This window comes from Anomaloglossus baeobatrachus, chromosome 4 (assembly GCF_048569485.1).
Source record: "Anomaloglossus baeobatrachus isolate aAnoBae1 chromosome 4, aAnoBae1.hap1, whole genome shotgun sequence".
Taxonomy (NCBI): domain Eukaryota; kingdom Metazoa; phylum Chordata; class Amphibia; order Anura; family Aromobatidae; genus Anomaloglossus; species Anomaloglossus baeobatrachus.
In genome coordinates this window covers 453,143,280-453,170,103 of record NC_134356.1, presented here as the reverse complement: position 1 = coordinate 453,170,103, position 26,824 = coordinate 453,143,280, and the positions used below count along the sequence as shown (strand labels likewise).

The 26,824-nt window shown below is 45.6% G+C and overlaps 1 protein-coding gene across 3 annotated transcripts in view; it reads left to right on the top strand.

The window, feature by feature from the left end:
• Window positions 1-26,824, top strand: part of LOC142303839 (zinc finger protein 609-like) — a 163,112-nt gene that overhangs the window by 122,474 nt on the left and 13,814 nt on the right. For 2 of the 3 annotated variants that reach the window (XM_075345620.1, XM_075345621.1), the window contains exons 4-7: window positions 4,992-5,079; window positions 9,554-11,996; window positions 18,880-19,255; window positions 20,576-20,751. In XM_075345620.1, the coding sequence (XP_075201735.1) occupies window positions 4,992-5,079; window positions 9,554-11,996; window positions 18,880-19,255; window positions 20,576-20,751 (3,083 nt within the window). The remainder of the gene's footprint in view (window positions 1-4,991; window positions 5,080-9,553; window positions 11,997-18,879; window positions 19,256-20,575; window positions 20,752-26,824) is intronic. The other variant, XM_075345622.1, reaches the window with a different exon arrangement.

The following is a 26,824-nucleotide window of genomic DNA, read 5'->3' as shown; positions in this document are numbered from 1 at the left end:
GCCGGCTATTGAGAGCGATCGGCTGATCGTTCACAATAGTCGGCTGCCGGTAAAACTGTAAAGAAGAAAAAAAAAATAAAGCTTTCCGTTGTTTTGTACGATCCGTAGCATTGCGTTGTGCCACTATATGCAACGCATCCGTTGCATCCGTCACACAACGCAATGCTACGGAAGCCGTCCAACGCAAGTGTGAAACTAGCCTTAGTCGTCCACCATCCGTACATACAGCCGGGGCTGGCGTCCTGCACTGTGGGTGTTCTCTCAGGCTCTTCTGTCACTTTTCGTATTTCCAGAATTAGCATCACATTCTATAACACTTACCTGGGCTCAGTCGGTTCTTTATCACCAGATGTTCAGCGCCACTGGTGAGCGTGTGATCTAATGTACAGGATTCCCGCGGGTGATGTGCCGTCTGAGGGAAACCTGGCTAATGCGTACCTGCTTACTCCGCTGATGGCCGCCATCTCCAGCTGTGCCACCATCTGCTTTCTGAATGAAAGCCAGGAAAGCAGCAGTGTGGACCGGAGGCTGGGCGTACATTACTTATATCTCGGTGTACTGTACTGATGATCCCAAAATCTCAGCAAAATGCTGCAGTTGACAAAATAAATACATTTAAAAAAGTGGAATTTTTTGGTGATTGTGACGACAAACCATGACCTCACAGCACTATATGTATGTTTCATGCAAACACACGTTATTTTAATGCTGGTTTAAGGCTCTATACTGTAATGGGGGCAGTTTTTAAAGTGTTAGCGAAACTGGCAAATTGCGTTTTAAGGCAACGTTACAATTAATGATACAGAGATTAACTGAATGAAAGACTTAGGGGTACTTTGCACGCTGCGACATCGCTACTGCGATATCGTGGGGGTCAAATAGAAAGTGACGCACATCCGGCGCCGGTAACGACGTCGCAACATGAAAAGCCTAAATGCGCCGATAAACGATCGCAAAAGTGTAGAAAATCGGTGATCTGTGTAGCGTCTGTCATTTTCATAATGTCGCACCAATAGGAGATACGATGTTGTTCCTTCGGCAGCACACATCGCTGTGTGTGAAGCCGCAGGAGCGAGGAACATCTCCTTACCTACCTCCATGGGCTATGCAGAAGGAAGGAGGTGGGCGGGGATGTTTACGTCCCGCTCATCTACGCCCCTCCGCTTCTATTGGTAGGCTGCCGTGTGACGTCGCTGTGACGCCGCACGACCCGGCCCCTTAGGAAGGAGGCGAGTCTCCGGCCAGAGCGATGTCGCAGGGCAGGTGAGTACGTGTGACGCTGCCGTAGCGATAATGTTCGCTATGGCAGCTATCACAAGATATCGCATCTGCGACTGGGCGGGTACTAACGCGCTCGGCATCGCTAGCCGATGCTAGCGATCTCGCAACATGCAAAGTACCCCTAAGACCAATGCCAGTTACACGCACGCATAGTCACGGTCCCAGTATGATCAGAAAGATACAGGACCGGCACCGGGTCCTCTCTCACCTGAACACAACATCATTTACATATATGAGACTATTGAGTTCCAAGTCATAAGAGTAATGCATTAATATTATAACTTGGAACTATATTAACTCTATATACATCGGTCCAGGCTGCTGCATTCATTTCCTTTCTTTGTTGCCTGTTTGTTTTATAGCAGCTGCCATAAATTGCAATAGAAATGACTTCAAGCAGATCCGTCATCAGATTCTACAGTATAAAGTGTGATTTTAAAAGTTTTCATATTTCCACTTTTAAACACTGATGGGAGCAGCTGCTAAAATTTGCCATGAAAACCTAGTGTAATGGTAGCTCAAAAATACTATTGCTGTAAAAGTAGGTGGGATCTGCTCGCATGTGTCATCACTGCTCCCCTCCCATTTTGGGCATTTGCAAAAGGATAAGGGTATGGCCGCACACTACAGTTTTGTCGTAACCAGAAAAATGCACCCTCTGAACAAAAAACTCATCTTGTGGCAAAAAACGCATGCGTTTTTTTTACTGCATTTTTTTTTTTTTTTTTTTTTTTTTTTTTTTTAATATCACCAATAGGTGCAAAACGCAAACAGAATTGACATTCTCCATTTTTGTGGTCAGCATAAAAATGTAGCCCAAAAAAAGCAACGTGTGCACAGCAAATCTGAAAGCTGATAGACTGTGCTGGGGGAAAGAGAAAAGGTCTAAAGGTTTTTGGTGACTAAAAGGTAACCAAAAACTGCATATGTTGGGTTAGACGTGGAGTGTGTCAGGCGCTGGGCATTGCATGCTGGGCTTAGAGTGTCTATCATGTGCTGTGGTTAGAGAGGCGGAGTGTATGATGCGCTGGGGTTAGAGAGGCGGAGTCTATCACGTGCTGAGGTTAGAGAGGCGGAGTCTATAACGTGCTGTGGTTAGAGAGGCCGAGTCTCAAGTGCAGAGGTTAGAGAGGCGGAGTGTATGACGCACTGGGGTTAGAGAGGCGGAGTGTATCACGTGCTGGGGTTAGAGAGGCAGAGTGTATGACGTGCTGGGGTTAGAGAGGCGGAGTGTATGACGTGCTGGAATTAGAGAGGCGGAGTGTATCACGTGCTGGGGTTAGAGAGGTGGAGTGTATGACGTGCTGTGGTTAGAGAGGTGGAGTGTATGACGTGCTGGGGTTAGAGAGGCGGAGTGTATGACGTGCTGGAATTAGAGAGGCGGAGTGTATCATGTGCTGGGGTTAGAGAGGTGGAGTGTATGACGTGCTGTGGTTAGAGAGGTGGAGTGTATGACGTGCTGGGGTTAGAGAGGCGGAGTGTATGACGTGCTGGAATTAGAGAGACAGAGTCTATCACGTGCTGAGGTTAGAGAGGCAGAGTGTATCACGTGCTGGGATTAGAGAGACAGTCTATCACGTGCTGTGGTTAGAGAGGTGGAGTGTATGACGTGCTGGGGTTAGAGAGGCAGAGTGTATCACTTGCTGGAGTTAGAGAGGCGGAGTGTATGACGTGCTGGGATTAGAGAGACAGAGTCTATCACGTGCTGTGGTTAGAGAGGCGGAGTGTATGACGTGCTGGGGTTAGAGAGGCGGAGTGTATGACGTGCTGGAGTTAGAGAGGCGGAGTGTATGACATGCTGGGATTAGAGAGGCAGAGTATCACGTGCTGTGGTTAGAGAGGTGGAGTGTATGACGTGCTGGGGTTAGAGAAGCAGAGTGTATGACGTGCTGTGGTTAGAGAGGCGGAGTGTATGACGTGCTGGAGTTAAAGAGGCGGAGTGTATGACGTGCTGGAGTTAGAGAGGCGGAGTGTATCACTTGCTGGAGTTAGAGAGGCAGAGTGTATGACGTGCTGTGGTTAGAGAGGCGGAGTGTATGACGTGCTGGGGTTAGAGAGGCGGAGTGTATGACGTGCTGGGGTTAGAGAGGCGGAGTGTATGACGTGCTGTGGTTAGAGAGGCGGAGTGTATGACGTGCTGGAGTTAGAGAGGCAGAGTGTATGACGTGCTGGGGTTAGAGAGGCGGAGTGTATCACTTGCTGGAGTTAGAGAGGCGGAGTGTATGACGTGCTGGAGTTAGAGAGGCGGAGTGTGTCACTTGCTGGAGTTAGAGAGGCGGAGTGTATGACGTGCTGGAGTTAGAGAGGCGGAGTGTATGACGCACTGGGGTTAGAGAGGTGGAGTGTATGACGTGCTTGAGTTAGAGAGGCGGAGTGTATCACGTGCTGGAGTTAGAGAGGCGGAGTGTATCACGTGCTGGAGTTAGAGAGGCGGAGTGTATCACGTGCTGGAGTTAGAGAGGCGGAGTGTGTCAAATGTTGGGATTAGAGACGTGTCTGTGCTGGCTATATCACACATGATGAGATTAGATATGCTGCTCAGCAGGCTGTACCACACGTGATCAGGAATTAGATACGCGGCTCTGCTTTGTCAGCCGTAAAGCCTCTTCTGATGTTTGTAATGCAGGGACGTCTGAATGAGGCTTGCACTGACATAGCAGAGCTCAGTAAGTGATAAGAGTACAGCATCATGTTGTTTGGACTGCAGGCTAACAGCGGCAGTGAGCGCAAGTCGGCAGCCAAGTATTGAACTACTAGTCCCAGGCTACTGAGCTGTTCTCGCCACTGGAATAAGGCTCTGCCATACGCAGTTTCCTCACTTGTGTGTGACTCGCTCGAGGATCGCATCGCCCGGACTGGCCGTTGGCTCGTCCTAACAGGAGCATGTCAGCTGCATAGAAATACATGAAGCTGACACGCTCCTCCGAGGAGAGCAACTGGCCGGTCTGGGCGATAAGATCCTCACTCGAGTCGTACACAAGTATGACTCCGGGCATATACAAGCTGTACATGGACTACTTTACATTGTATCAAAGTTTCATATCTTCAGTGTTGTCCCGTGAAAACATATACAATATTTACAAAAATGTGAAGGGTGTACTCACTTTTGTGAGTTACTGTACATATATGTATAGTATTGCTGTGCTCTGCTGCCTAAATCTCCATCCGGGCAGTGGAGCTGGTATTCCCCCCGCATCCTCTGCTGACTCTGCCCCAGTCTGCAAAGTGATGAGTTGCAGGAATGCTCAATCATTAGTTTATTATCTGTGCAGTTCTGACCACTGAAAATTGGATTGGAATATTTCAGAACTTTGTTTTTAATGTTTAAACATATTTTTTTTTTTTAATAAAATCCTAATGTAAATACTCACTTTCTTCTCTGAGAATACTTTTTTAACTAACACTATACACAATGTGTTGCGGCGACTATTTTTTTGCTTAGTGAGAGTCATATCTGACCTCTACTAGAGCGAGGGTACGTGATCAATTGTGGCAGCAAAAAAAAAAAAAAAGTTAAATTTTTTTTTTCTTTTTTTTACCACTGCTGAGCTAAAAGAAAAAAAGTAACATCGTAATGAAAACGTTCCTCAAGTCTCTAACATCTATCTATTAACCATGCTGTCAAACCGTTCTTCTCTACCTAAAATTCTAACATTGTATCTTGCCTGTAAATCTGTAATTTAATTTTTTTTCTTATTTTATTTTCACAGGCATGTTAGTTGTTAATGTGACTTGGAGAAATAAGACTTATGTAGGCACCCTCTTAGATTGTACACGGCACGACTGGGCTCCACCGAGGTGAGTTTGTGTCTATATAAATATTGTCAATTAACTTGGTTTTGAAACGAGTCTAATGAGGTTTGAAAATACAATATGGTTCTCTGAAACCGCTCAAGGTTTTGTGTTTTGTCAGCTAGAATAAATCGGCCCTACTGAAAGAGAACGTCACCAGGTATTTCCCATATAAAGTGCGGCCGCCATCAGTGAGGCCTTATATAAAGCATAGTAGAATACTAAAAACCAAATCACAAAAAGGATCAGGAGACAAAAAGTATATATATAATAAATCTTAATTGAGAAAAATACACATTAAAAAGAGATGGGTGTAATGACAGAGAAGGTGCACTAGATGGCATACCAAACCAGCAGAAAGTAGTGCATGTGCTTGATTGTTTAAAAGCCCATGTAACAAGCCTCATAAATAGAAGGTAAATCACAGAAAAGTATGTCAAAATATGACAAGATATATACCATGTGCATCAGCAACATGAAGTGCATAAACGAGGCAAATAAGTCATGGCTAACGAAAGTATAACATTTACTTATAAGCTGGAATGGCGCCAAGTCCCATCCGACGCGCGTTTCAGCAATAGCCTTCGTCAGGGGGGGCGAAGTGGTGTTCATAGTAGAATACTGTATATATGTCCACAAGCCTCCATGAATAACATGAAAAACAGCTTTTATTATACTCACCCGCGGGGTGGCCAGGTCCGATGCGCGTCTCTGGTCTGGGTCTGGCGCCTCCTCTCTTCTTGCTGAATGTGGCTGACTTATCCTATATCATCCATGCAGTGTCCTGCATTGCGCTCCTGCCCACTTCTCTCTGCCCTGCCCAGGGTAGAGCAAAGTATTGTAGTGCGCATGCGCAGGCAGTCTTTCACCTTTCCCTGCTCCTGCATGCTACAATACTTTGTTCTGCCCTCGGCAGGGCAGAGAGACGTGGGCAGGAGCGCAATGCAGGACACTGCGTGGATGACCTAGGATGCATCATCCACACAAAGCAGGAAGTGAGGAGGCGCCAGATCAGGACCAATGACGCCGATCAGTCCTGACTTCCTCATAGATAAGTATAATAAAAGGTCTTTTTTCATGTTATGCAGAGCGGCCTGAGCTCTTATATACAATATTCTAGAATACTATATATAAGGCCTTACTGCTGGTAGCCGCAGTTTATATAGGAAAAACCTGGTGACAGATTCCCTTTAAGGGCAGTGTGCCATCAAAAATAGTTTTTCACTAATTTAAAAAAAAAAATATATATATATTGAATGGCATAAAATCTAAAAAAATAATTTTACAATGTTTCGTATTTTCCATTGTTCAACACTAGGGGGAGCAGCTGCTGAATGTTGACATGAAAATGTAATGTTCGGCTAGCTTGTATTATGAATGCAGTAAATGTGGGTGGTGTCGGCTCCCGTGTGTGATGTCTCCTCCCCGTCACTTCTGGGCTATTGTTAAACGATAAGGGAGGATGAATTTTAGGATCACAGTGCGGAGATATTTTGTTTAGTGACTGCAATGTGATTCTGACATGTGGACAGTGTCAGCGAGGACGACCGACAACGCTGAACCTGCTAGTTGTTGCTCCTTAGAGTATCACGCATTGGGATTAAAAACGTGGACTGTATCATGAGCTGGGATAAGGTACACAGACTGTATCACATGCTCTGATTAGATACAGAGCCCAGTGTAGTGTATCGCATATGATGTGGGATTACATACAAGACTCAGTGGAGTGTATCACACTGGATGCAATTAAATACGTGGACTGTATAACGCACTGGGATTAGATACTGTATTATGCATTGAGATTAGATACAGGGTTTAGTGTATTTTATCACAAAATGGGATTAGATACATGGACTGTATCACACGGTGGGATTAGATAGAAGGCTTAGTGTAGTGTATCACACATGAGGGGATCAGATACACTGCTCCGTGGGCTGAATCACGCATAATGGGCATTAGATTCAAAGCACTGTGGATTTATCACACATAATGAAAATAAATACGTAGCACTGTGGGCTTTATCACATATGATGGGATTAGATTTTTTCATTTTCACAAGGAAAGACTAGAAGCAATGGGATGAAACTGAATGTGAGGAGACACAGATTAGATATTAATAAAAACCTTTTGACAGTGAGGGTGATCAATGAGTGGAACAGGCTCCCACAAGAGGTGGTGAGTTTCCCGTCAAGTCTTTAATAAGAGGTTGGATGGACATCTGTCTGGGATGATTTAGTGAATCCTGCTTTGAGCAGGGGGTTGGACTAGATGACCCAGGAGGTCCCTTCCAACTCTAATATTCTATGTTTCTATAGATATGCAGCACTGTGGGCTGTATCATACATTATGGCATTTGATACGTGGCACTGCAGCCTATATCGCATGATGGAATCACATCATAAAGGGTTTAGATACGCTGCTCTGCATGCTGCAGCACACATGGGCATTAGATACATGTCTGTGTGCTGTATCACACATGATGGGATTAGAAAGGCTGCTCTTTGGGCTGTATTGCACATAATAGACATTATACTCACTTAGATTCACAGCACTGTGGGTTTATCACACGTGATGGGATTAAATACATGCCACTGGGTGCTGTATCACACATGATGGGATTAGGTACACAGCTTTTCGGGCTGTATTACACATGATGGGGATTAGATACACTGCTCTGCTATGTCAGTTTAAGCCTCCTTCAGATGTCTAACACAGGGACATATGAATGAAGCGTTAGACTGACATAGCAGAGCTTAGTGTTCAGAGCACAGCAATGATGGTGGTAGTGAGTGCAGATCGGCATGCTGGTATTGCACTACTAATCACGTGCTACCAAGTTAATCTTGCTTCTGGAAGAAGTCTCCTCCGCAGTCCTAGTCTCACAGCTCAGAGCTTGGCTGCAGCGGTGACTTCTCGAGAGTTGAGAACAGCTCACAAGCCTGCAGTAGTACAATGTCAGGCTGCCAATCACCGCCCTGAAACTCGCCTCACCCCTGCACCTCCGGTCACCACTCGCCCTGAAGATGGTGACCAGGGGTAATTATAATTAAGAGTACCACTCTGGACTTACAACAAAATGCGACCTGGATCCCCCCACAGCTGTGAACTGGAGGGTCCAAGGGGTGGTGCTCAGGTCACAGCTGGTGGCAACAATGGTCGGACACGGACCGCAGTCTCCTATGTCCAAGGAGTACCATATTTGAGGTGTACAAGTGTTGTGTTCGGGCACTTATGCACCAGCTAATAAAAATGGCAATCCCCCAACGGCTGCGGAAAATAAATAAAATCGTTAAAACAGGACATTTTTATTGTGTATTAAAAATAATTCGTTATATAATCTACGTACATAATTGCCAGTTTCTGATACCCTATTCAGAGAGAGACCGAGAGACAACACACACATATACGTAGATGACACGTACACACAGTGTACAGCCATATACACGCACATATACACAGATGACACGTACACACAGCGTACAGCCATATACACACACATATACACAAACGACACATACACACAGCACAGCTCAAGAAACACAACACCAGATACCAATATACAGCACACAACAAGGAAGAGACAGTGCACAGGGATGAAAGACGTCAAATAACGCAGCAGGTACAATACACAAATGTGGAGGGATGACATACAACAAATATGTTGAAAAGCGCAAACAGTGTGGCACATGTCCACTGCTCCTGTTAGCACCACTAAGCATAGACAGATGTTAATTTCACCGCACTCCCGATGCTATAGCATCTGGCCTATTTCTAGTAAATTATAATTTACACAAAAATAAAAATTGCGTCACCTATCCTGGAATGTGTCATGAATCTGATACTGGCTGCGTTACTGCTGCCATGTTTGTTTTACTGTGAAGTATAAAATACTGTGGCGTTTCAGAGAAAACACTTGGAAAAGCCGGCTGAGTACGATGTGTCTTGGTGGACTACTTACAGGCTGGTGGCTTTTTCCCACCCTAATCCTGTCTGAATGACAGGTCCCTTCTTATGCACACGTATCAGAAGAAACCTGTCAGTCATGAAGAGTAGAGCTGGGAGAAAAGAAACCTCCCAGCCTCTAAATAGTCGGACAAGACACATAGTGCTTGGTTCGCTTTCCAAAGTATGTTTTCTCTGAAACGTTTTAGAGTAAAAAAAACATGGCTGCAATAAACCAGCTAGTGTCCGCTTCAGGCCACACGTGATTCTGGCAACGTTAATCTAATGACAGGTTCCCTTTTAAGGGATATTTTCTGTATTCTCATAGATGTGTCTAGTAACCTGAGCATATATATTCTTACATCTATTCAGTGTCTCAAGATGCGAGTTTCAGTAAACATTTATTGTATTTCCTCTGGATCTGCCATAAATATCTGACATGGAAATATCCCTTTTAGGTTATGATCCAAGCTTTTTGTGTGTTTGATTTTTAAGTTGAAATACTCACCTTCTCCATTTTATCCCCTTTCCCCTCCAGATTCTGCGACTCTCCCACAAGTGACTTGGAGATGCGGAACGGACGGGGGAGGGGTAAACGCATGCGGCCAAGTAGTAATGCTCCTGTTGCAGAAGGTACACCAGCCCCTGAAAATAAGGGTGCAAGCAGTAGCAGCAGCAGTAGCAGCAAGACTCGAGCTGGAGCCAACAATAAAGGGAGACGTGGAAGCCAGAATTTAAGTGAACATCGTCCACCCCCCTGCAATCCAACAGAAGATATAAAAGCTAGTCCATCATCAGCAAGCAAACGCAAAAGCAAGCCCCCTTCTGACATGGAACTGACCTCCAGCTCTGAAGACTCTAAGGGAAGTAAGCGTGCTCGCACAAACTCCATGGGATCATCATCTGCCCCAGTGTCCGTTTCTTTACCGTTAACGGTGCCATTAAGCACTATTAAGGTGGAGCCAACTGCATTGGACCGTAATTGTTCCTCCCCAATATTAATAGACTGTCCTCACCCTAATTGCAACAAGAAATACAAGCACATTAATGGCCTGAAGTACCATCAGGCTCATGCACACACAGATGATGACAGTAAACCGGAGGCTGACGGAGACAGTGAATGTGGTGAGGAGCCGCACCTTCATCTGGACATGGGTAGTTGTAATGGTACCTTTCCAACTCAGAAGGGTTCCCTTTCTCCTGCACGGTCAGCAACTCCTAAAGCCCGTTTAATTGAACCACACAGTCCTACACTCTCTTCTAAATTTGGAGGAAAGGTTGTATGCAAGAAAAAAATTGGCACTGAAGGAGATACAGATCCTGGAGCTCTTTCTAATGATGGATCAGATGATGGTCAGATGGCAGCTGATGACACGAGCAACGACGGCTTTGAGTCACAAGAAAAGAGATTGTCTGAAAAGGATGCAGCAAAGAAGGGCAATGGGGGCAGTAAGCCTGATAAGCTGACTTCATCTAAAAGTGTAAAGTCTGCTCGGCCAATTGCACCTGCCATAGTACCGCAGCAAATGTACACTATTCAAACTACAACCTTCACTGCTGGAAGCCCCGGTTCCTCCACAGGCCTGACCACAACAGTAGTCCAAGCCATGCCTACCAGCCCACAACTTAAACCTATCCAACCCAAACCAACAGTAATGGGAGAGCCATCTAGTATTAATCCAGCCCTAACTCCATCTAGGGATAAAAAGAAAAAGGATAAAAAGAAGAAAGAACAAAGGGAGGATGAAAGTCCTGGAACCGCTATAAAAGTAGGACGTCCAGAAGAAGGAAAGAGTCCCTTTGGGGAAGCAACAGGTGATTCAGCAAGCAAAGGAGATGGACTTATTAACGGCTCTGATGCTCATCAGAGTAGGCTAGCCAGCATAAAGGCAGAGGCTGACAAAATCTATAGTTTCACAGACAATGCACCAAGTCCTTCCATAGGAGGAGGAGGAGGAGGAGGAGGTGCTGGTGGTAATAATTCAAACCGAATGGAAAATCCCAGTCCTGGTCAGCCCATGACCCCATTACATGTTGTAACTCAAAATGGGGCTGAAGGAACTTCAGCTAAAACAAACAGCCCAGCGTACTCTGACATTTCAGATGCAGGTGAAGACGGAGAAGGAAAATTAGAGGGCACAAAGGCCAAGGATCCAGAGCAAATGGTGAAGGAAAGTGCCAAAAAGTCTCTTTTTCCACCACAACCTCAAAGCAAGGAATCTCCATACTATCAAACTTTTGAAACATACTACTCTCCCAACTATGCACATTCCAGTCCAGGTGCCATGAATCCCACTGGTCAGACTACACCAGAAAGTCAGCAACTGAAAGTTAAAAAAGAAGATGACCTGGAGGTAACGGAAGTTAAAATGAAGGTGGAACCACCAGAGGAAAAAAAGCCCGAGCTTAGCAGCACTAGCCAACAGCCCTCAGTTATTCAACAGCGTCCAAATATGTACATGCAATCTCTGTATTACAATCAGTATGCCTATGTGCCTCCTTATGGCTATAGTGACCAAGGGTATCATGCTCATTTGCTGAGCACTAACCCAACATATAGACAACAATTTGAGGAGCACCAGAAACAAAGGCAAAGCTTGGAACAGCAGCAGCAACATCAGCAACGTAACATTGAAAAGAAGGCAGAGATGGCCATGAGAGATAGAGAGGTCACGCTCAAAGAAGAATGGAAGCACAAATCCTCAGTACCTCCAACACTCACAAAGGCACCAAGTCTAACTGATCTTGGGAAATCGGGTCCTAGCAAACCTAAGGACATGGTTTCTGGGCCAGACTCAAGTAAGTCTGTGATTATACCCAAACCAGAGGACTCAAAGATGCCAGTGCAGCAAGCAGAGGGCTTGAAAGCAAAGGTATCTGAAGGAAGTGGTCATACGGGAAAGGAAAGCGGAGAACCTTCAAAATCAGTAGGGGAGTGCAATAGGCAACCTGGATTGGATCCTGTATTGTGGTACAGACAGGTAAGAAGCAAACTTCATTTTAGCGCTTAATGATTGAATATTGAAGGTATTCATGGCTAATTTTAGACTTGTTAAATGGAAAAGACAGAGTAGTGTATTTTCCAATAAGATTCTGTTAGTCTAATTACTCTTGATAGCTGGAACAGATTGGTTGCTTTATACTCATGCCTGTCCTGCTCTTTGTATTATAATTATGACCTTATGGTCTTATCATTTTTATTAAAGCCTGCTTTACACGGGACGACCGATTGTGCGATTTCACAATCTATCGTACCCGCCCCCGTCGTTTGTGCGTCACAGGCAAATTGCTGCCCGTGTCGCACAAAGTCGTGAAACCCCCGTCACACGTACTTACCTGCTGAGCGACCTCGCTGTGGGTGGCGAACATCCTCTTCCTAATGGGGGAGGGACGTTCGGCATCACAGCGACGTCACACAGCAGCCGGCCAATAGAAGCGGAGGGGCGGAGATGAGCGGGATGTAAACATCCCGCCCACCTCCTTCCTTACGCATAGCTGGCAGGAGCCGTGGGACGCAGGTAAGCAGAGTTCATCACTCCCGTGGTGTCACACGGAGCGACGTGTGCTGCCACGGGAACGATGAACAACCGGCACAAGTAAAAATAAACGATATTAAGAAACTGAGTGACGAGTACACGACTCACGATTTGTGAGCGATACTGCGTCGCTCAGAGGTTTCACACAAGACAACGTCGTGTATGATGCCGGATATGCGTCACGAAAACCGTGATCCCGACGATGCATCCCACGATCCGTTGTCTCGTGTAAAGCACCCTTATCATGAAACACATTTTTTCCCATTTTTTCCTAATTTCTATTTGGTCTTGGCCACACTGTAGCAGATGTGGCTGCATTTATGCTTGTCTATTTCATCACACAAAGTTAGTTATGTGTTGTAGTCAAAGATCCCTTGGTTGTGCACGTCCATATACCTAAACAGTGTCTTGAATGCAAATGTGAGCAAAGCTTTAAACAGTGGAAGCACATTACTGATCAGAATTCTTCTATGCTATTAATCAAGCGTTTCGATAATTGTTCACATGCTGTAAAATGATCCATACAATACTTGGTGTAAGGGTGCTTTCAGATGACTGTATAAATCAGTCCAAGATCGATCCAAAATGCTCGGACTGGTCTCTGCTCTCCCAACCTGAATGTGACAGGTGTATATATTTCTATGCAGCTGTCATGCTTGGGTTATGACCATTGTGGCCCGATCTGGGACTGATTTTATATGGTCGTCAGAATGCACCCTAATACAAGTCCTAGATTGCAAATTTTAGCTCTGAATGCTTTAGAATACAGTTCCCTACAGAATGTTTTTAGACTCATCTGCCCCCCACTTTCTGGCTTGCCAGGGAGAGGGAAGGGGGGGGGGGGGGACGAAGAAAACATGTTTCTCCGCCGTACAAAACTCCATCTTGTAATAAATATGGACAATGGCTCATCTCTCAGAGTTCTCAAAATAAAGTTAAAGCATAAACTAATTGAGAACAGCAAATGGTTGCAAGTTCAGTAAGACAAAACATGGCATACAGATAACATAGGGTAGTCAAAACTGGAGCTGCAGTAGTGGTCATATAAAGCCAGTACACATGGCGAAATGCGTGGGCACATGCTCGTTCTTGGTTGATCGCAGCACTGCTGCAGCTCCATGGTCACAGACCGATCCACAATTTATTTTTTCTGACTGGATTGAGGTATCACTACCACTGTCTGGGCTATTTGTATTAGGTTTTGACTACCCTATGTCTATTGTCTGTATGGCATATTTTGTTTTGCTGCCCCTGTAATTACATGCACCTTGAGATTTAGTTAAGGTTATGTTTACTGTTATATGGTCTCGAATAAATCTGCTATCTCGTTTGCTCCTTGTCGCCTCATATACACTGTGTGCAGAATTATTAGGCAAGTTGTATTCTAGAGGATTTTTTTTATTATTGATCAACAACTATGTTCTCAATCAACCCAAAAGACTCATAAATATCAAAACTTAATATTTTTGGAAGTTGGAGTGTTTTTTTTTTTTTTACATTTGGTTATCTTAGGAGGATATCTGTTTGTGCAGGTAACTATTACTGGGCAGAATTATTAGGCAACTTAATAAAAACCAAATATATTCCCATCTCACTGGTTTATTTTCACCAGGTAAACCAATGTAACTGCACAAAATTTAGAAATATACATTTCTGACATGCAAACACAAAACCCCAAAAAATTAGTGACCAATATAACCACCTTTCTTTATGATGACACTCAACAGCCTACCATCCATAGATTCTGTCAGTTGCTTGATCTGTTTACGATCAACATTGCGTGCAGCAGCCACCACAGCCTCCCAGACACTGTTCCGAGAGGTGTACTGTTTTCCCTCCCTGTAGATCTCACATTTTATGAGGAACCACAGGTTCTCTATGGGGTTCAGATCAGGTGACCAAGGGGGCCATGTCATTATTTTTTATCTTTTAGGCTATGTGCGCACTGGGAAATGGAATTTTCTTGAGAAAATTCCGCATGCTCTCAAAGATTACCGCACCCGCGGTAAAAAACCGCGGCAAACCGCACCCGAAAACCGCATGCGGTTTGCCGCGGTTTCACCGTGGTATTGTTCGCGGTATTGCCGCGGTATTGCCGCGTGCGGGTTGGGATGTGCTTTATTGCATTCAATGCAATAAAGCACATTGAAAAAAAAAAAAAAAAAAAGTCATTTAATTCTGAGATAGTAGATAGACAGAAGAATAGATAGAGGGATAGATAGATAGACAGACAGATAGAGGGATAGATAGAGGGATAGATAGAGGTCAGATCGCTGCATTTCCCACGGTCGGCAGTGAGTTCACATTACCGGCCGTGGGAAATGACCGGTAATTACCTCTGCTGTCTCCTGCATTCATTCAGCACTGTGTCTGTGACAGTCGCGGCTGGATGTAAGCAGCGCAGGACCTGTGGATTACGCCGGAGCTGTGGATTACGTCGGAGCTTTGGTGCGGGAGGGGTTAATAAAATGGTGAACGAGGCTTGTTGGTTTTATTTAAAATAAAGGATTTTTCGGTGTCTGTGTTTTTCACTTTACTTACGGGTTGATCATGTCAGCTGTCACATAGACGCTGCCATGATCAAGCCTGGAGTTAATGGCGGTGATCCACTACCATTAACCCCTTGTATTACCTTGCTGCCACTGCTACACGGCAGCAAGAAGAGCCGAGGACACTCCGGTGCTGCCGCATAATGCATGCGACAGTCCCGGGGCAGCTGCGGCTGATATTCTCGGCTGTGGGAGGTGGGAGTGAGGCGGGGGACATTAACCCTGCCCCTCTCCCTCCCCAGCCTGAGAATACCGGGCCGCCGCTGTGTGCTTACCTCGGCTGGAAGGTAAATATACAGCGGAGCCCACGTTCTTTTTTTTCTATATTTCCGTTTGCTTTCTATGTGTGTTCTATGTGTCTGTGATCTATGTCTGTGATGTCTATGTGTGTGTGATCTGTGTGTGTTTACTCTCTGCATGGCTTCCTCTTCCTGTAATGACATCACTTCCCTGCAAAACCGCAGACAGGCGATGTACATTACCGGAGGTAAACCGCGAAATACCGCAGGGAATAACGCAGGAAAACGCAGTGAACCGCACAGAATTTGCTGCCTGCGTTATTCCCTGCGGGATTTCATGATTAACATTGGAGTCAATGGAGTGAAATCCCGCAGCGATGTGCGGAAAAGAAGTGACATGCACTTGTTTTTGCTGCAGGATTCCCGCAGCAAAACATGCAGCTGTCAAATTCCGCCCAGTGCGCACAGGATTTTTTTTCTCCATAGGATTTGCTGGTGATTCACTGCAGAGATGTTATGAACAGTTTCTGCAGCGAAACATGCAGCAAATCCGCGGAAAATCCGCGGCAAAATCCGGTAAGTGCGCACATAGCCTTAGACCTTTACTGGCCAGCCACGCTGTGTAGTAGTTGGATGCATGTGATGGAGCATTGTCCTGCATGAAAATCATGTTTTTCTTGAACGATACCGACTTCTTCCTGTACCACTGCTTGAAGAAGTTGTCTTCCAGAAATTGGCAGTAGGTCTTGGAGTTGAGATTCACTCCATCCTCAACCTGAAAAGGTCCCACAAGTTCATCTTTGATGATACCAGCCCATATCAGTACCCCACCTCCACCTTGCTGGCGTCTGAGTCGGAGTGGTGCTCTCTGCCCTTTACTGAACCAGCCTCTGGCCCATCCATCTGGCCCATCAAGAGTCACTCTCATTTCATCAGTCCATAAAAACTTTGAAAAATCAGTCTTAAGATATTTCTTGGCCCAGTCTTGACGTTTTATCTTATGTTTCTTGTTCAAAGGTGGTCGTTTTTCCTCCTTCCTTACCTTGTCCATGTCCCTGTGTATGGCACACCGTGTGCTTTTTGATATTCCAGTAACGTTGCAGCTCTGAAATATAGCCAAACTGATGGCAAATGGCATCTTGACAGCTTCGCGCTTTATTTTCCTCAATTCATGGGCAGTTATTTTGCGCCTTTTTTGCCCAACACGCTTCTTGCGACCCTGTTGGCTATTTGCCATAAAATGCTTGATTGTTCGGTGATCATACTTCAAAGGTTTGGCAATTTCAAGACTGCTGCATCCCTCTGCAAGACATCTCACAATTTTGGACTTTTCAGAGCCCGTCGAATCTTTCTTCTGACCCATTTTGCCAAAGAAAAGGAAGTTGCCTAATAATTAAGCACCCCTTATATAGGGTGTTGATGTCATTACACCACACCCCTCCTCATTGGGGCACATCACCTGATTTACTAAATTGGTAGTTGGCTCTGAAGCCTATACAGCTTGGAGTAGGACAACATGTATAAAAAGTATCGTGATCAAAATACTCATTTGCCTAATAATTCTGCACACAGTGTATACTGTGGTTTTCATCTGCTCTTTTCTGTATATGGCACAGGCCACATTTTACAGTATTTTTTGTGCATGCTGACCCATTCCCCTCTTAGCACTAGTAAACTGCAGTATTAATAATCCCTCCTTTCTTGAGAACAAAGGTATTTTTAAGAGATAAACCTCTTTTAGGGTCTATGCGCACTGGGAAAATGTGTTTAACCCCTTAACGACCGCGGGCCGTAAAATTACGTCCTAAATGACATAATCTTACTGCCCGCGGTCCTCCGGCGGCAGCATGCCGCGATCGGCACACATCTCAGCTGATTTTCACAGCTGAGATGTGTGCCTGCTAGGCACGAGCAGAATCGTTATCTGCTCGTGCCGATTAACCCCTTATAATGGCGCTGTCAATACATGACAGCGCCATTATAAGCGCAATCGCGGTAAAGTTTTACTTACCGCCGAAACCGGAAGTCACGTGACGCGATCACGTGACTCCCGATAGTTGCCATGGTAGTACAGGGTCATGTGATGACTCCTGTACTACACATGAATTGGTTTCACTTTCGCTGTGCCCGGAGCACAGCAAAAGAGAAAGACAGCGTATCTGCTGTTTACAGCCTTCCAGCTGTGATCAGCAGATACTGCAGAGCGATCGGAATGCTGATCGCAATAGCCCCCTAGGGGGACTAGTAAAATAAAAAAAAAAAGTAAAAAAATAAGTTTTAAAAAATTAAAAAAAAACAAAAAAACCTAAAAGTTCAAATCACCCCCCATTCGCCCCATTAAAAATTAAAGGGTTAAAAAAATAAAAAATATACACACATTTGGTATCGCCGCGTTCAGAAACGCCCGATCTATCAAAATATAAAATCAATTAATCTGATCAGTAAACGGCGTAGCGGCAAAAAAATTCCAAACGCCAAAACGACGTTTTTTTGTCGCCACAACTTTTGCGCAAAATGCAATAAGAGGCGATCAAAACGTAGCATCTGCGCAAAAATGGTACCGTTAAAAACGTCAGCTCGAGACGGAAAAAATAAGCCGTCATTGAGCCTAAGATCCCGAAAAATGAGAACGCTACGGGTCACGGAATATGGCGTAAAACGTGCGCCACTTTTTTCGGACAAACTTCCGATTTTTTTTTAACCCCTTATATAAAAGTAAACCTATACATGTTTGGTGTCTACGAACTCGCACTGACCTGAGGCATCACACCCACACATCAGTTTTACCATATAGTGAACACAGTGAATAAAATATCTCAAAAACCATAGTGCTATCGCACTTTTTTTGCAATTTTTCAGCATTTGGAATTTTTTTGCCATTTTCTAGTACATAATATGGTAAAACTGATGGTTTCATTTAAAAGTACAGCTCGTTCCGCAAAAAATGAGCCCTCACATGACCATATTGACTGAAAAATAAAAAAGTTACGTCTCTCAGAAAAAGAATGGCGAAAAAAAAAAACGGAAAGCGAAAAATCGGCCGGTCGTGAAAGGGTTAAGTAAAGTCCGCACCCTCTGGCAGAATTCTGCACCTGCGGCAAAAAAAAGCACCCAAAATCCGCATGCGGTTTTACCACGGTTTGTTGAGGTTTGGGTGCGGTTTTTCAACGGGTTGGTCCCTGCGGTTTTTAACCATTATTTAATGGTAAAACCGCAGGTACATGCGGAAAAGAAGTGACATGCTACCTCTTTTTGCTGCAGAAATTCTGCAGCAAAACCTGTAGGGAAAAAAAACTCAGTGTGTGCACAGCATTTTGGATTTCTGATTTCTGGGGAAGGACTGCATGAACATTATGAATGGCAAATCCGCTGCAAAAAACGCAGTGTGCGCACAGGGCCTTCCAAATGTACCCAAGATGATGAGATACCCTTTTATGTGCTAGGATATTTTTCTATGCATACTATAACTATAACTTAAAGATGTTTAAGTTGTACAATTACAACAAGTATCTTCATTTTTTTTTGTTAATGTTTTTAAAGCAACAAGAAGCAGAGTCGCGCATGTGGTCCTATGTTTATCCCAAGTATACGGATGCACTAAAAGCAGATGATGAAAGGTGGAAAGAAGAGCGAGATCGGAAAGTCAAAGAGGAGCGAAGCCGGAGCAAAGAAGCCTCTGCAAAAGAAGATGGCAAAGAGGCAATTAATGTAGAAGTTAAAGTGCCGCAACAAAGTGAAGATCCTCGTGGGCTGGCTAAGGACCCTCGCACTAGTACTCATGTGCCGGTTTCATCACCACTTACACAACACCAGTCCTATATTCCATATATGCATGGTTACACTTACAGCCAAGCATATGACCCCAGCCATCCAAGCTACCGTGGGATGCCCGCTGTCATGATGCAGAATTACCCAGGTATTTTAAATGAATTATTACACATACCCAATATTGACGCAGCAAGTTTTACTGGTTCTGTTTTATTGCATTTAACCACTGATTCATGTGAGCTGATTGTACAGCATGATGGCATTTTGTTACTATCAGTTACCAAGTACAATGGCATACATCTAGTTAAGATCTATTTACACTGCACAATTTCAGATTATTGTGCAGTGTAAATAGACTGCTAATCACTCAACCAATGAGACAGTCTTTTGTTGGATAAAATGGTCGTTCTTGGCAGCACATTGTATTGTGTAAACAGGACTCATGCCGCCGAGAACAATGACCTTGTTCAATCTGTTATAGGCCATTTAGTGCATATCTGAAGCCAGGTAGGCCCATGTAAACAGGCTTTTAAACGGCCGTCAAGTATGTTGCGAGTTGGCTGTTGTTTAAAGCCTGCCATAAATAGTAGATGGTTGTCCGTGAAATTGATGGTTTGACTGATCGTTTGTCCGGGAGCCTTCCTGGCCAGCTGTCCCATACACAGGTGCTTTAGTTCGTCTGAGTGCTCCCTGTTATGCACCTTGTTGCCAAAAAAAGTACCAAAAAACACATGCGTTTTTGGTGCTTTATTTTTAGTGAATTCAATGTCTAGAAGGGCTAAAAAACAGACCAACAAGTGACATGCTGCTTTTTCCTGCACCAAAAACTGCAAAGACAGAAGAAGATTTCTTATAGCCTTTGCTGGGATAAGGATAGACATGCAAAATTGTGCAACAGACTGCACCAAAAATGCATCAAAAACTACAGTGTGTGCACAGGGTTTTAGAGAGCCTTTGCCTGACATGTCTGGCTGCAACGTTTATCCAGGAAAACAAAAGGTTCACCAGTCCCAAATTAGACATGCTTTAACATTCCCGACAATTGTCTGGGTGCCCCCTTACACATTAGACTGGGTGCTGCAACTGTCGGTATTGGTGTGTTCAGCCGACATTAGTCCAATATGTATGGAGGACTAACTCTGCACATTGCACAGTGTAAAGGACCTTTAGCTGTTAGGCCACAATATCAAAACTAGTGGAGTGGGCCCTATTCAAAGGGTCACAATCTAAAATATTGAATGGCTTTTACACAAATGGTAGTAGTAATAGGTAACAAAGGTGTAGATAAGACCCCAGAGCTGATGATGGCAAAGGTGTACATGTGAATATTAAAATTAATGTGAAACAGCCCTTTAGAAAAGGATGAGGATGCTCGTTGCGATCAGCCTAATGTAAAAGGTAATGCCGTAAGCCGTACAGACTGGAAATACTTTGACGCATTGACGACTTTGTTAATTTCTTCGTCTAGGCTCCTACCTCCCCTCCAGTTATTCATTCTCTCCATATGGCAACAAGGTAGCTGGGACTGACGAGTCTGAGAAGTCCCGAGCCAGTCCAAGTGTCAGCTGCAAACCTACCACCGAGTCTAAAGCTCTGGACATATTACAGCAACATGCAAGCCATTACAAGAGCAAGTCTCCCACAGTAAGTACACCTGGCAAAGCATAGGCCATGGGCTAAATTCTGTTAAAGAAACAAATGTCATATTTTTGTAATGTGAAGTTCTCTTCTGTGTTATTAAAAGAACAGACCCTTTTAGGGCACCTATTAGATTAGCTTTTCTATGTGGGTTCTGTGTGATATTGTAGCTCAGTCCCATTGACATTAAGATGCCTGAGCTACAGCACCAGACACTGCCTATATAGTAGAGAGCGGCCGTACTGAAAAAAGTAGACACAGTGCTCTAATCTTCGACAATCACATAAAGCATAATAGTATGGTATTCTCTGGATTCGGGTGCATGGCGTGGGCTCAGGAGCTGAGCACACTATGAATATAGCAGGTGTAGCCTGTGTTATACAGGTGGCATCTGCGCAGCAGTGATTGGAGCTAGCTCCAATCAGGGTCCAGAGCTGCCTCTGCACTTATCTGTTTAGCTGCAGTGGTGACATCATCTCAACAGTGCTGCAGCCAGTCATCAAGCTTAGCGACTCTGCCCATGTAGATGGCACGAGCCTCTTAGCTCAGTGATTTACTGCAGCACTGTCGATGTGAGCACTGCAGACAAATAGAGACTTGGACATTGGCGGAGAGTGTGTATAAAGCGAAAAAGGAATATTGGTTATAGACGGACTTTGTCCTGAAGGGGTTATTGAAATTGAAATGTGTTTTCAGATACACATCCCAATGTTTACCTTTTGTATTACACTGTCACTGTGCTGCAATATGTGGAAGAAAATGTGTTTCTTTTTCGCTCCTAATTGGGAGACCCAGACAATTGGGTGTATAGCTACTGCCTCCGGAGGCCGCACAAAGTACTACACTCAAAAGTGTAAGGCCCCTCCCCTTCTGGCTATACACCCCCCCGTGGGAGCACGGGTCCTTCAGTTTTTTGCTTTGTGCGAAGGAGGTCAGACACGCACGCATAGCTCCACTGTTTAGTCAGCAGCAGCTGCTGACTATGTCGGATGGAAGAAAAGAGGACCCATACAAGGGTCCCCAGCATGCTCCCTTCTCACCCCACTTTCTGTCGGTGGTGCTTGTTAAGGTTGAGGTACCCATTGCGGGTACGGAGGCTGGAGCCCACATGCTGATTCCTTCCCCATCCCCATTAGGGCTCTGGGCGAAGTGGGATTTTACCGGTCTCCAGGCACAGAGACCGTGCTCCATCCGCAGCCCCTGGAGAAGCCTCTGGATTTGGAGCTGAGTATCGTCAGGGACATGGCCCTGCTCCGTCAAGGTACTCTGTGTCCCCGTGCATACGCGCGCACACCGCAGCATTGCTGGGTGTGTTAGTGCGCCGGGGACATCAGCGCTGCTGCGCTTGTGCCATTTCCTCACTTCAGCTTAGCTGAGTGGGTAGACTCGGGGAGAACGGTCGCGCCGGCCGCTGGGACTGCGACGCGGCTGGGACTTGTGGTGCGCCGGGGACTTCCGCGCTGGCCGTGCATATATCACGGCCGCGCTTATTACTACAGTCCCCGGCTTTTGCGGCCTAGTTCGTTCGTTCCCGCCTCCGCACCTGCCAGTCAGGAGGAGGGCGGGACGCTGTACAGAGCATCAGCGCTGAGGGCTGGAGTCTTTTTTACATACTCCAGCCCTCACACCAGGCACAGTAGGACGCAGTTTCCCGCTCTTTGTTTGTGGCACGCCCACGGTCCGCCCCTCTTCACAGAACGCCGGCAGCCATTCCTGCCTGCACGCTGAGCTGCAGAGGGGAGACGGGGAGACCCAGACACAGGATTCTACGCCTCATACCCGCTGTTCAGCGGGCGGTAAGCAGCCCTCAAGGGCTCACCCCCACTTGTGCCGTTTGTATACTGAGTATTTTGTGTTTGCAAATACTTTGTACTGTACGGTCGCTGGTGATTCTCGGCTATATACCCTCCTAGATTACAAGGAGGCAACAGCATGTCGTCCGCTAAACGCAAGGGTGCCAAGGCACAGACATTATATGCTGCCTGTACCGCATGTGCGGCTGCTCTACCGGCAGGTTCCACTGACCCCCATTGTGTGCAGTGCTCGTCCCCTGTGCAACTTGCACAGCCGGGGCCTCTGCTGGACGTGACCCAGGGTGTACCACCTGTGAATGCTGTCCAGGTGACAGGAACGGAGTTTGCAGCTTTTGCTGACAGATTGTCTATGACCATGTCAAAGATTCTTGAAACATTGCAGTCTAGACCAGTAACTCAGACCATGGACACTGTGGCATCATTGCTCCCTGGTCCCCCTCAGCTGGCACACTTCCAAGCTCCGGGGGTGTCACATGCACCCCAGGGTGACGATTCTGACTCGGACAACAGTCCCAGACAACCTAAGCTGGCTCGTTATGAGGGGCCCTCAACTTCGTCTCACTGGTCAGGATCCCAGCGGGACGAATCTATGGGTGATGAGGCGGATGTAACTGATCAAGATTCTGATCCTGGGTCCGCTCTCAATCTGGATACACCGGATGGTGACGCCATAGTGAATGATCTTATAGCGTCCATCAATAGGATGTTAGATATTTCTCCGCCAGCTCCTACTGAGGAGGAGGCAGCTTCACAGCAGGAGAAATTCCATTTCAGATACCCCAAGCGTAAATTAAGCACTTTTCTGGACCACGCTGACTTTAGAGATGCAATCCAGAAACACCACGCTTATCCTGAGAAGCGGTTTTCTAAACGGCTTAAAGATACACGCTATCCTTTTCCCCCTGACGTGGTCAAGGGTTGGACCCAGTGTCCCAAGGTGGACCCTCCAATCTCCAGGCTTGCAGCTAGATCCTTAGTTGCAGTAGAAGATGGAGCGGCACTTAAAGATGCCACGGACAGGCAGATGGAGCTCTGGCTGAAATCCATCTATGAAGCTATTGGAGCGTCGTTGGCGCCAGCTTTCGCAGCCGTATGGGCACTCCAAGCTATTTCAGCTGGGCTTATACAAGTCGACTCGGTCACACGTACATCTGCCCCGCAGGTGGCACCATTGACCTCTCAAATGTCTGCATTCGCGTCTTACGCGATTAATGCTGTCCTGGACTCTACGAGCCGTACGGCGGTGGCGTCAGCCAACTCCGTGGTTTTGCGCAGGGCCCTGTGGTTGAGAGAATGGAAAGCAGATTCTGCTTCCAAGAAGTGCTTAACCAGTTTGCCCTTTTCTCGTGACCGATTGTTTGGGGAGCGTTTGGATGAAATCATTAAACACTCCAAGGGTAAGGACTCATCCTTACCTCAACACAGACAAAACATGACTATATTGAGGGTCTATCTAGGGATTTTTTAGGGCCAGCCACCGCTGAGTGGGGGCGCCATTTTCGTATATTTAGGGTGCCAACCCCCGCGGTAGGTAGTGGACAGGAGGGAGGGGTATCAAATAGGGTAAGAACTTTACCTTCCTCCCTTTCTTTTTCCTACACATTTTGCACAAGGGTTTGTGGATTTTAAATATTATTAATAAAAGAGTTTTTAAGGGTTATATATTTTTGATTGTGACACTTCCCCTTCTTCATAAAGCATATTGATTATGGCCAGCTTTCTAACAGGTCCTATTGACACTAACTCCTGGGTCGAAGACGCGAACCAGGCATTTTGCACAAGGGAAATCCCAGATGGTGGGACAGGGATCACCTCCCTGAAAACGAAATTTAGTGACCTTTATTCAGCCTATAAGGAGTATACGAAATCCTGGTGGGAGATTAAGGCTCTTGAAAACTACCTCAAGAACAGAATTGTCCCTAAGGGTCTAAGAATCAATCTCCGCCCATCTCCCCGCACCTCAAATTCAAAACTCCTGGAGGCTTGGCAGAAAGAATCCATAGAGTCTTCTCTCAGGTTTATGACCTTATTGGTACTAGAAGAGAAGACACTGTTGGAACAGGCCACCACGAAACTAAATTTGGACATTGAGGGTATCCTTAAGTTTAAATCAGATCCTGAGTTTAACAAAAGAGAGAGTGCCCTGCAGGTCTCTGTAGAGAAGTATCAGGGATACATTAAGGAGAGGAAACACCTACAATTCCAAAGAGATCTTAGGGAGTTTGCTACGAACCAAGCCTACAACTTTGTTAACCCAGCCCAGAGAGATACAGACATCTCCTCCTCTGATCAGGAGATCTCAGATACTGAAAGGGTAACGGGGGAGACTTGGTTTAGCAGCAGAGGTAAGCGACAAAATAAGAGATGGAGGCGAGGAGGGAGGAACACCTACCCCACAAGGGACCCTATAAACACACGATCTTATGGGCAGGAATCAGGATTCTCGCATGCATCTACCTCTGCAACATCCGGTGGGATAAAGGCACCATCTTTTTTAGAGCAGGGGGTATCCCGGGGATACCAATTGAGGAACCGGGTGAACTAAATACAGAGCAGACGCAAAGTGGAGGGCTAAACAGGAGTCAGATTATTAATCTATCCGACTTTACACCTAATGAGAAACAGAACAGGATTTTGAGAAAAGGGCTGTCATTCGTGCCTACGAACGACTATAATTGTTTCCATTGGGTTAAAGACCTACAACTCTTCGGAAGGAAACTAAAATGGAGAAAATTCTTTCTCAACAATGACAGGGAGAGTTGTAGGAGGCTGGGACTGACAGAAGAGGATATAGAGGGATATCGGTCACTCCTAGGACTCCTGCAGGAACAGGATTCTGATCAGAATACCGGTTGTGGCCCTTTCACTGGGCTTAAGGCCAAGAGTACGAGAATGCCTCCACAAGGCGACACTACCAATATAGATCTTTTTCTTAACCTTGTGGAAAGGGACCTTAAAAAGATTCCCCGTAGAAACGATGGCTTAGATCGTAATCTCACTGACAATGAATTTTCAGCACTGCAGGATCTTGAGAAAAATGAGAATGTAATAATAAAGCCTTCGGATAAAGGCGGTAATCTCGTGATTCTAAGTCATGAAAGATACCTAGAGATGTGCCATCGTGTCCTTAGAGACAGACACACGTATGAGGTGCTCTCCTCCAATCCTCTAAATGGGTATATGACATCTTTGCTCTTGATACTAGAGGAGGCAAGAGGGATTGGTCTACTAACTAACAGTGAATTTGATTTTTTGAAACCTAATTGCCCGGTTATGCCGACTTTCTATACCTTACCCAAGGTCCACAAAGGGCTGGAGGTGCTTAAGGGCCGACCTATCATTTCGGGAGTGAACTCGTATACCCAAAACAGCGGTATTTATATCGACGAAATCTTACGTCCCTTTGTCACCTCGCTTCCGTCGTACACACGCGACACAGCCGACCTTTTGGGTAGGCTGGATGGCATTACGGTTGGGGAGGATGTCATATTGGCTTCTATTGATGTAGAGGCCCTCTACAGTAACATACCCCATGCGTTAGGCTTGAAGGCGACCGAGTACTATCTTAACACACGAACCAGGGAACATAGGGAACATAATCAATTTTTGCTGGAACTACTGAATTTTGTATTACATCACAACCTCTTTAAATTCGACGGTAAGTACTTCCACCAGCTCAGGGGGACTGCTATGGGGAGCCCCTGTGCTCCCTCGTATGCAAACCTCTTCCTGGGCTGGTGGGAAGAAACCGTCGTCTTTATGGATGGGGACCACTGGTGGCAGTCGCATATCTTGCTATGGTCAAGATATATAGACGACATCCTTGTCCTTTGGTCAGGTTCAAGCACTCTGTTCACGAGGTTCGTAGAGTCACTTAATAAAAATGAACTGAACCTTCATTTCACGCATGAGGTGAATACGAAGGAGTTGCCATTCTTAGATGTAATTATCAAAAAGGAGCCTAGTGGCATCCTCTCCACCAGCACCTACCGCAAGCCCACGGCTACTAATAGCATTCTGAGATGGGACAGCCATCATCCATTCCCATTAAGGAATGGTATCCCTAAGGGTCAATACCTTCGGCTGAGGCGGAATTGCTCCACTATGGAAACCTTCCAGTCCCAAGCCAAAGATATGACTAGACGTTTTGTAGACAGAGGTTACCCCCCTAAGGTACTACACTGTGCCAGAGTCTATGCAGAGAAACAGGACAGGATGGCACTTCTACATGGGTGTGGAAGTAAGAGAAAAGAGGAGGATGACAT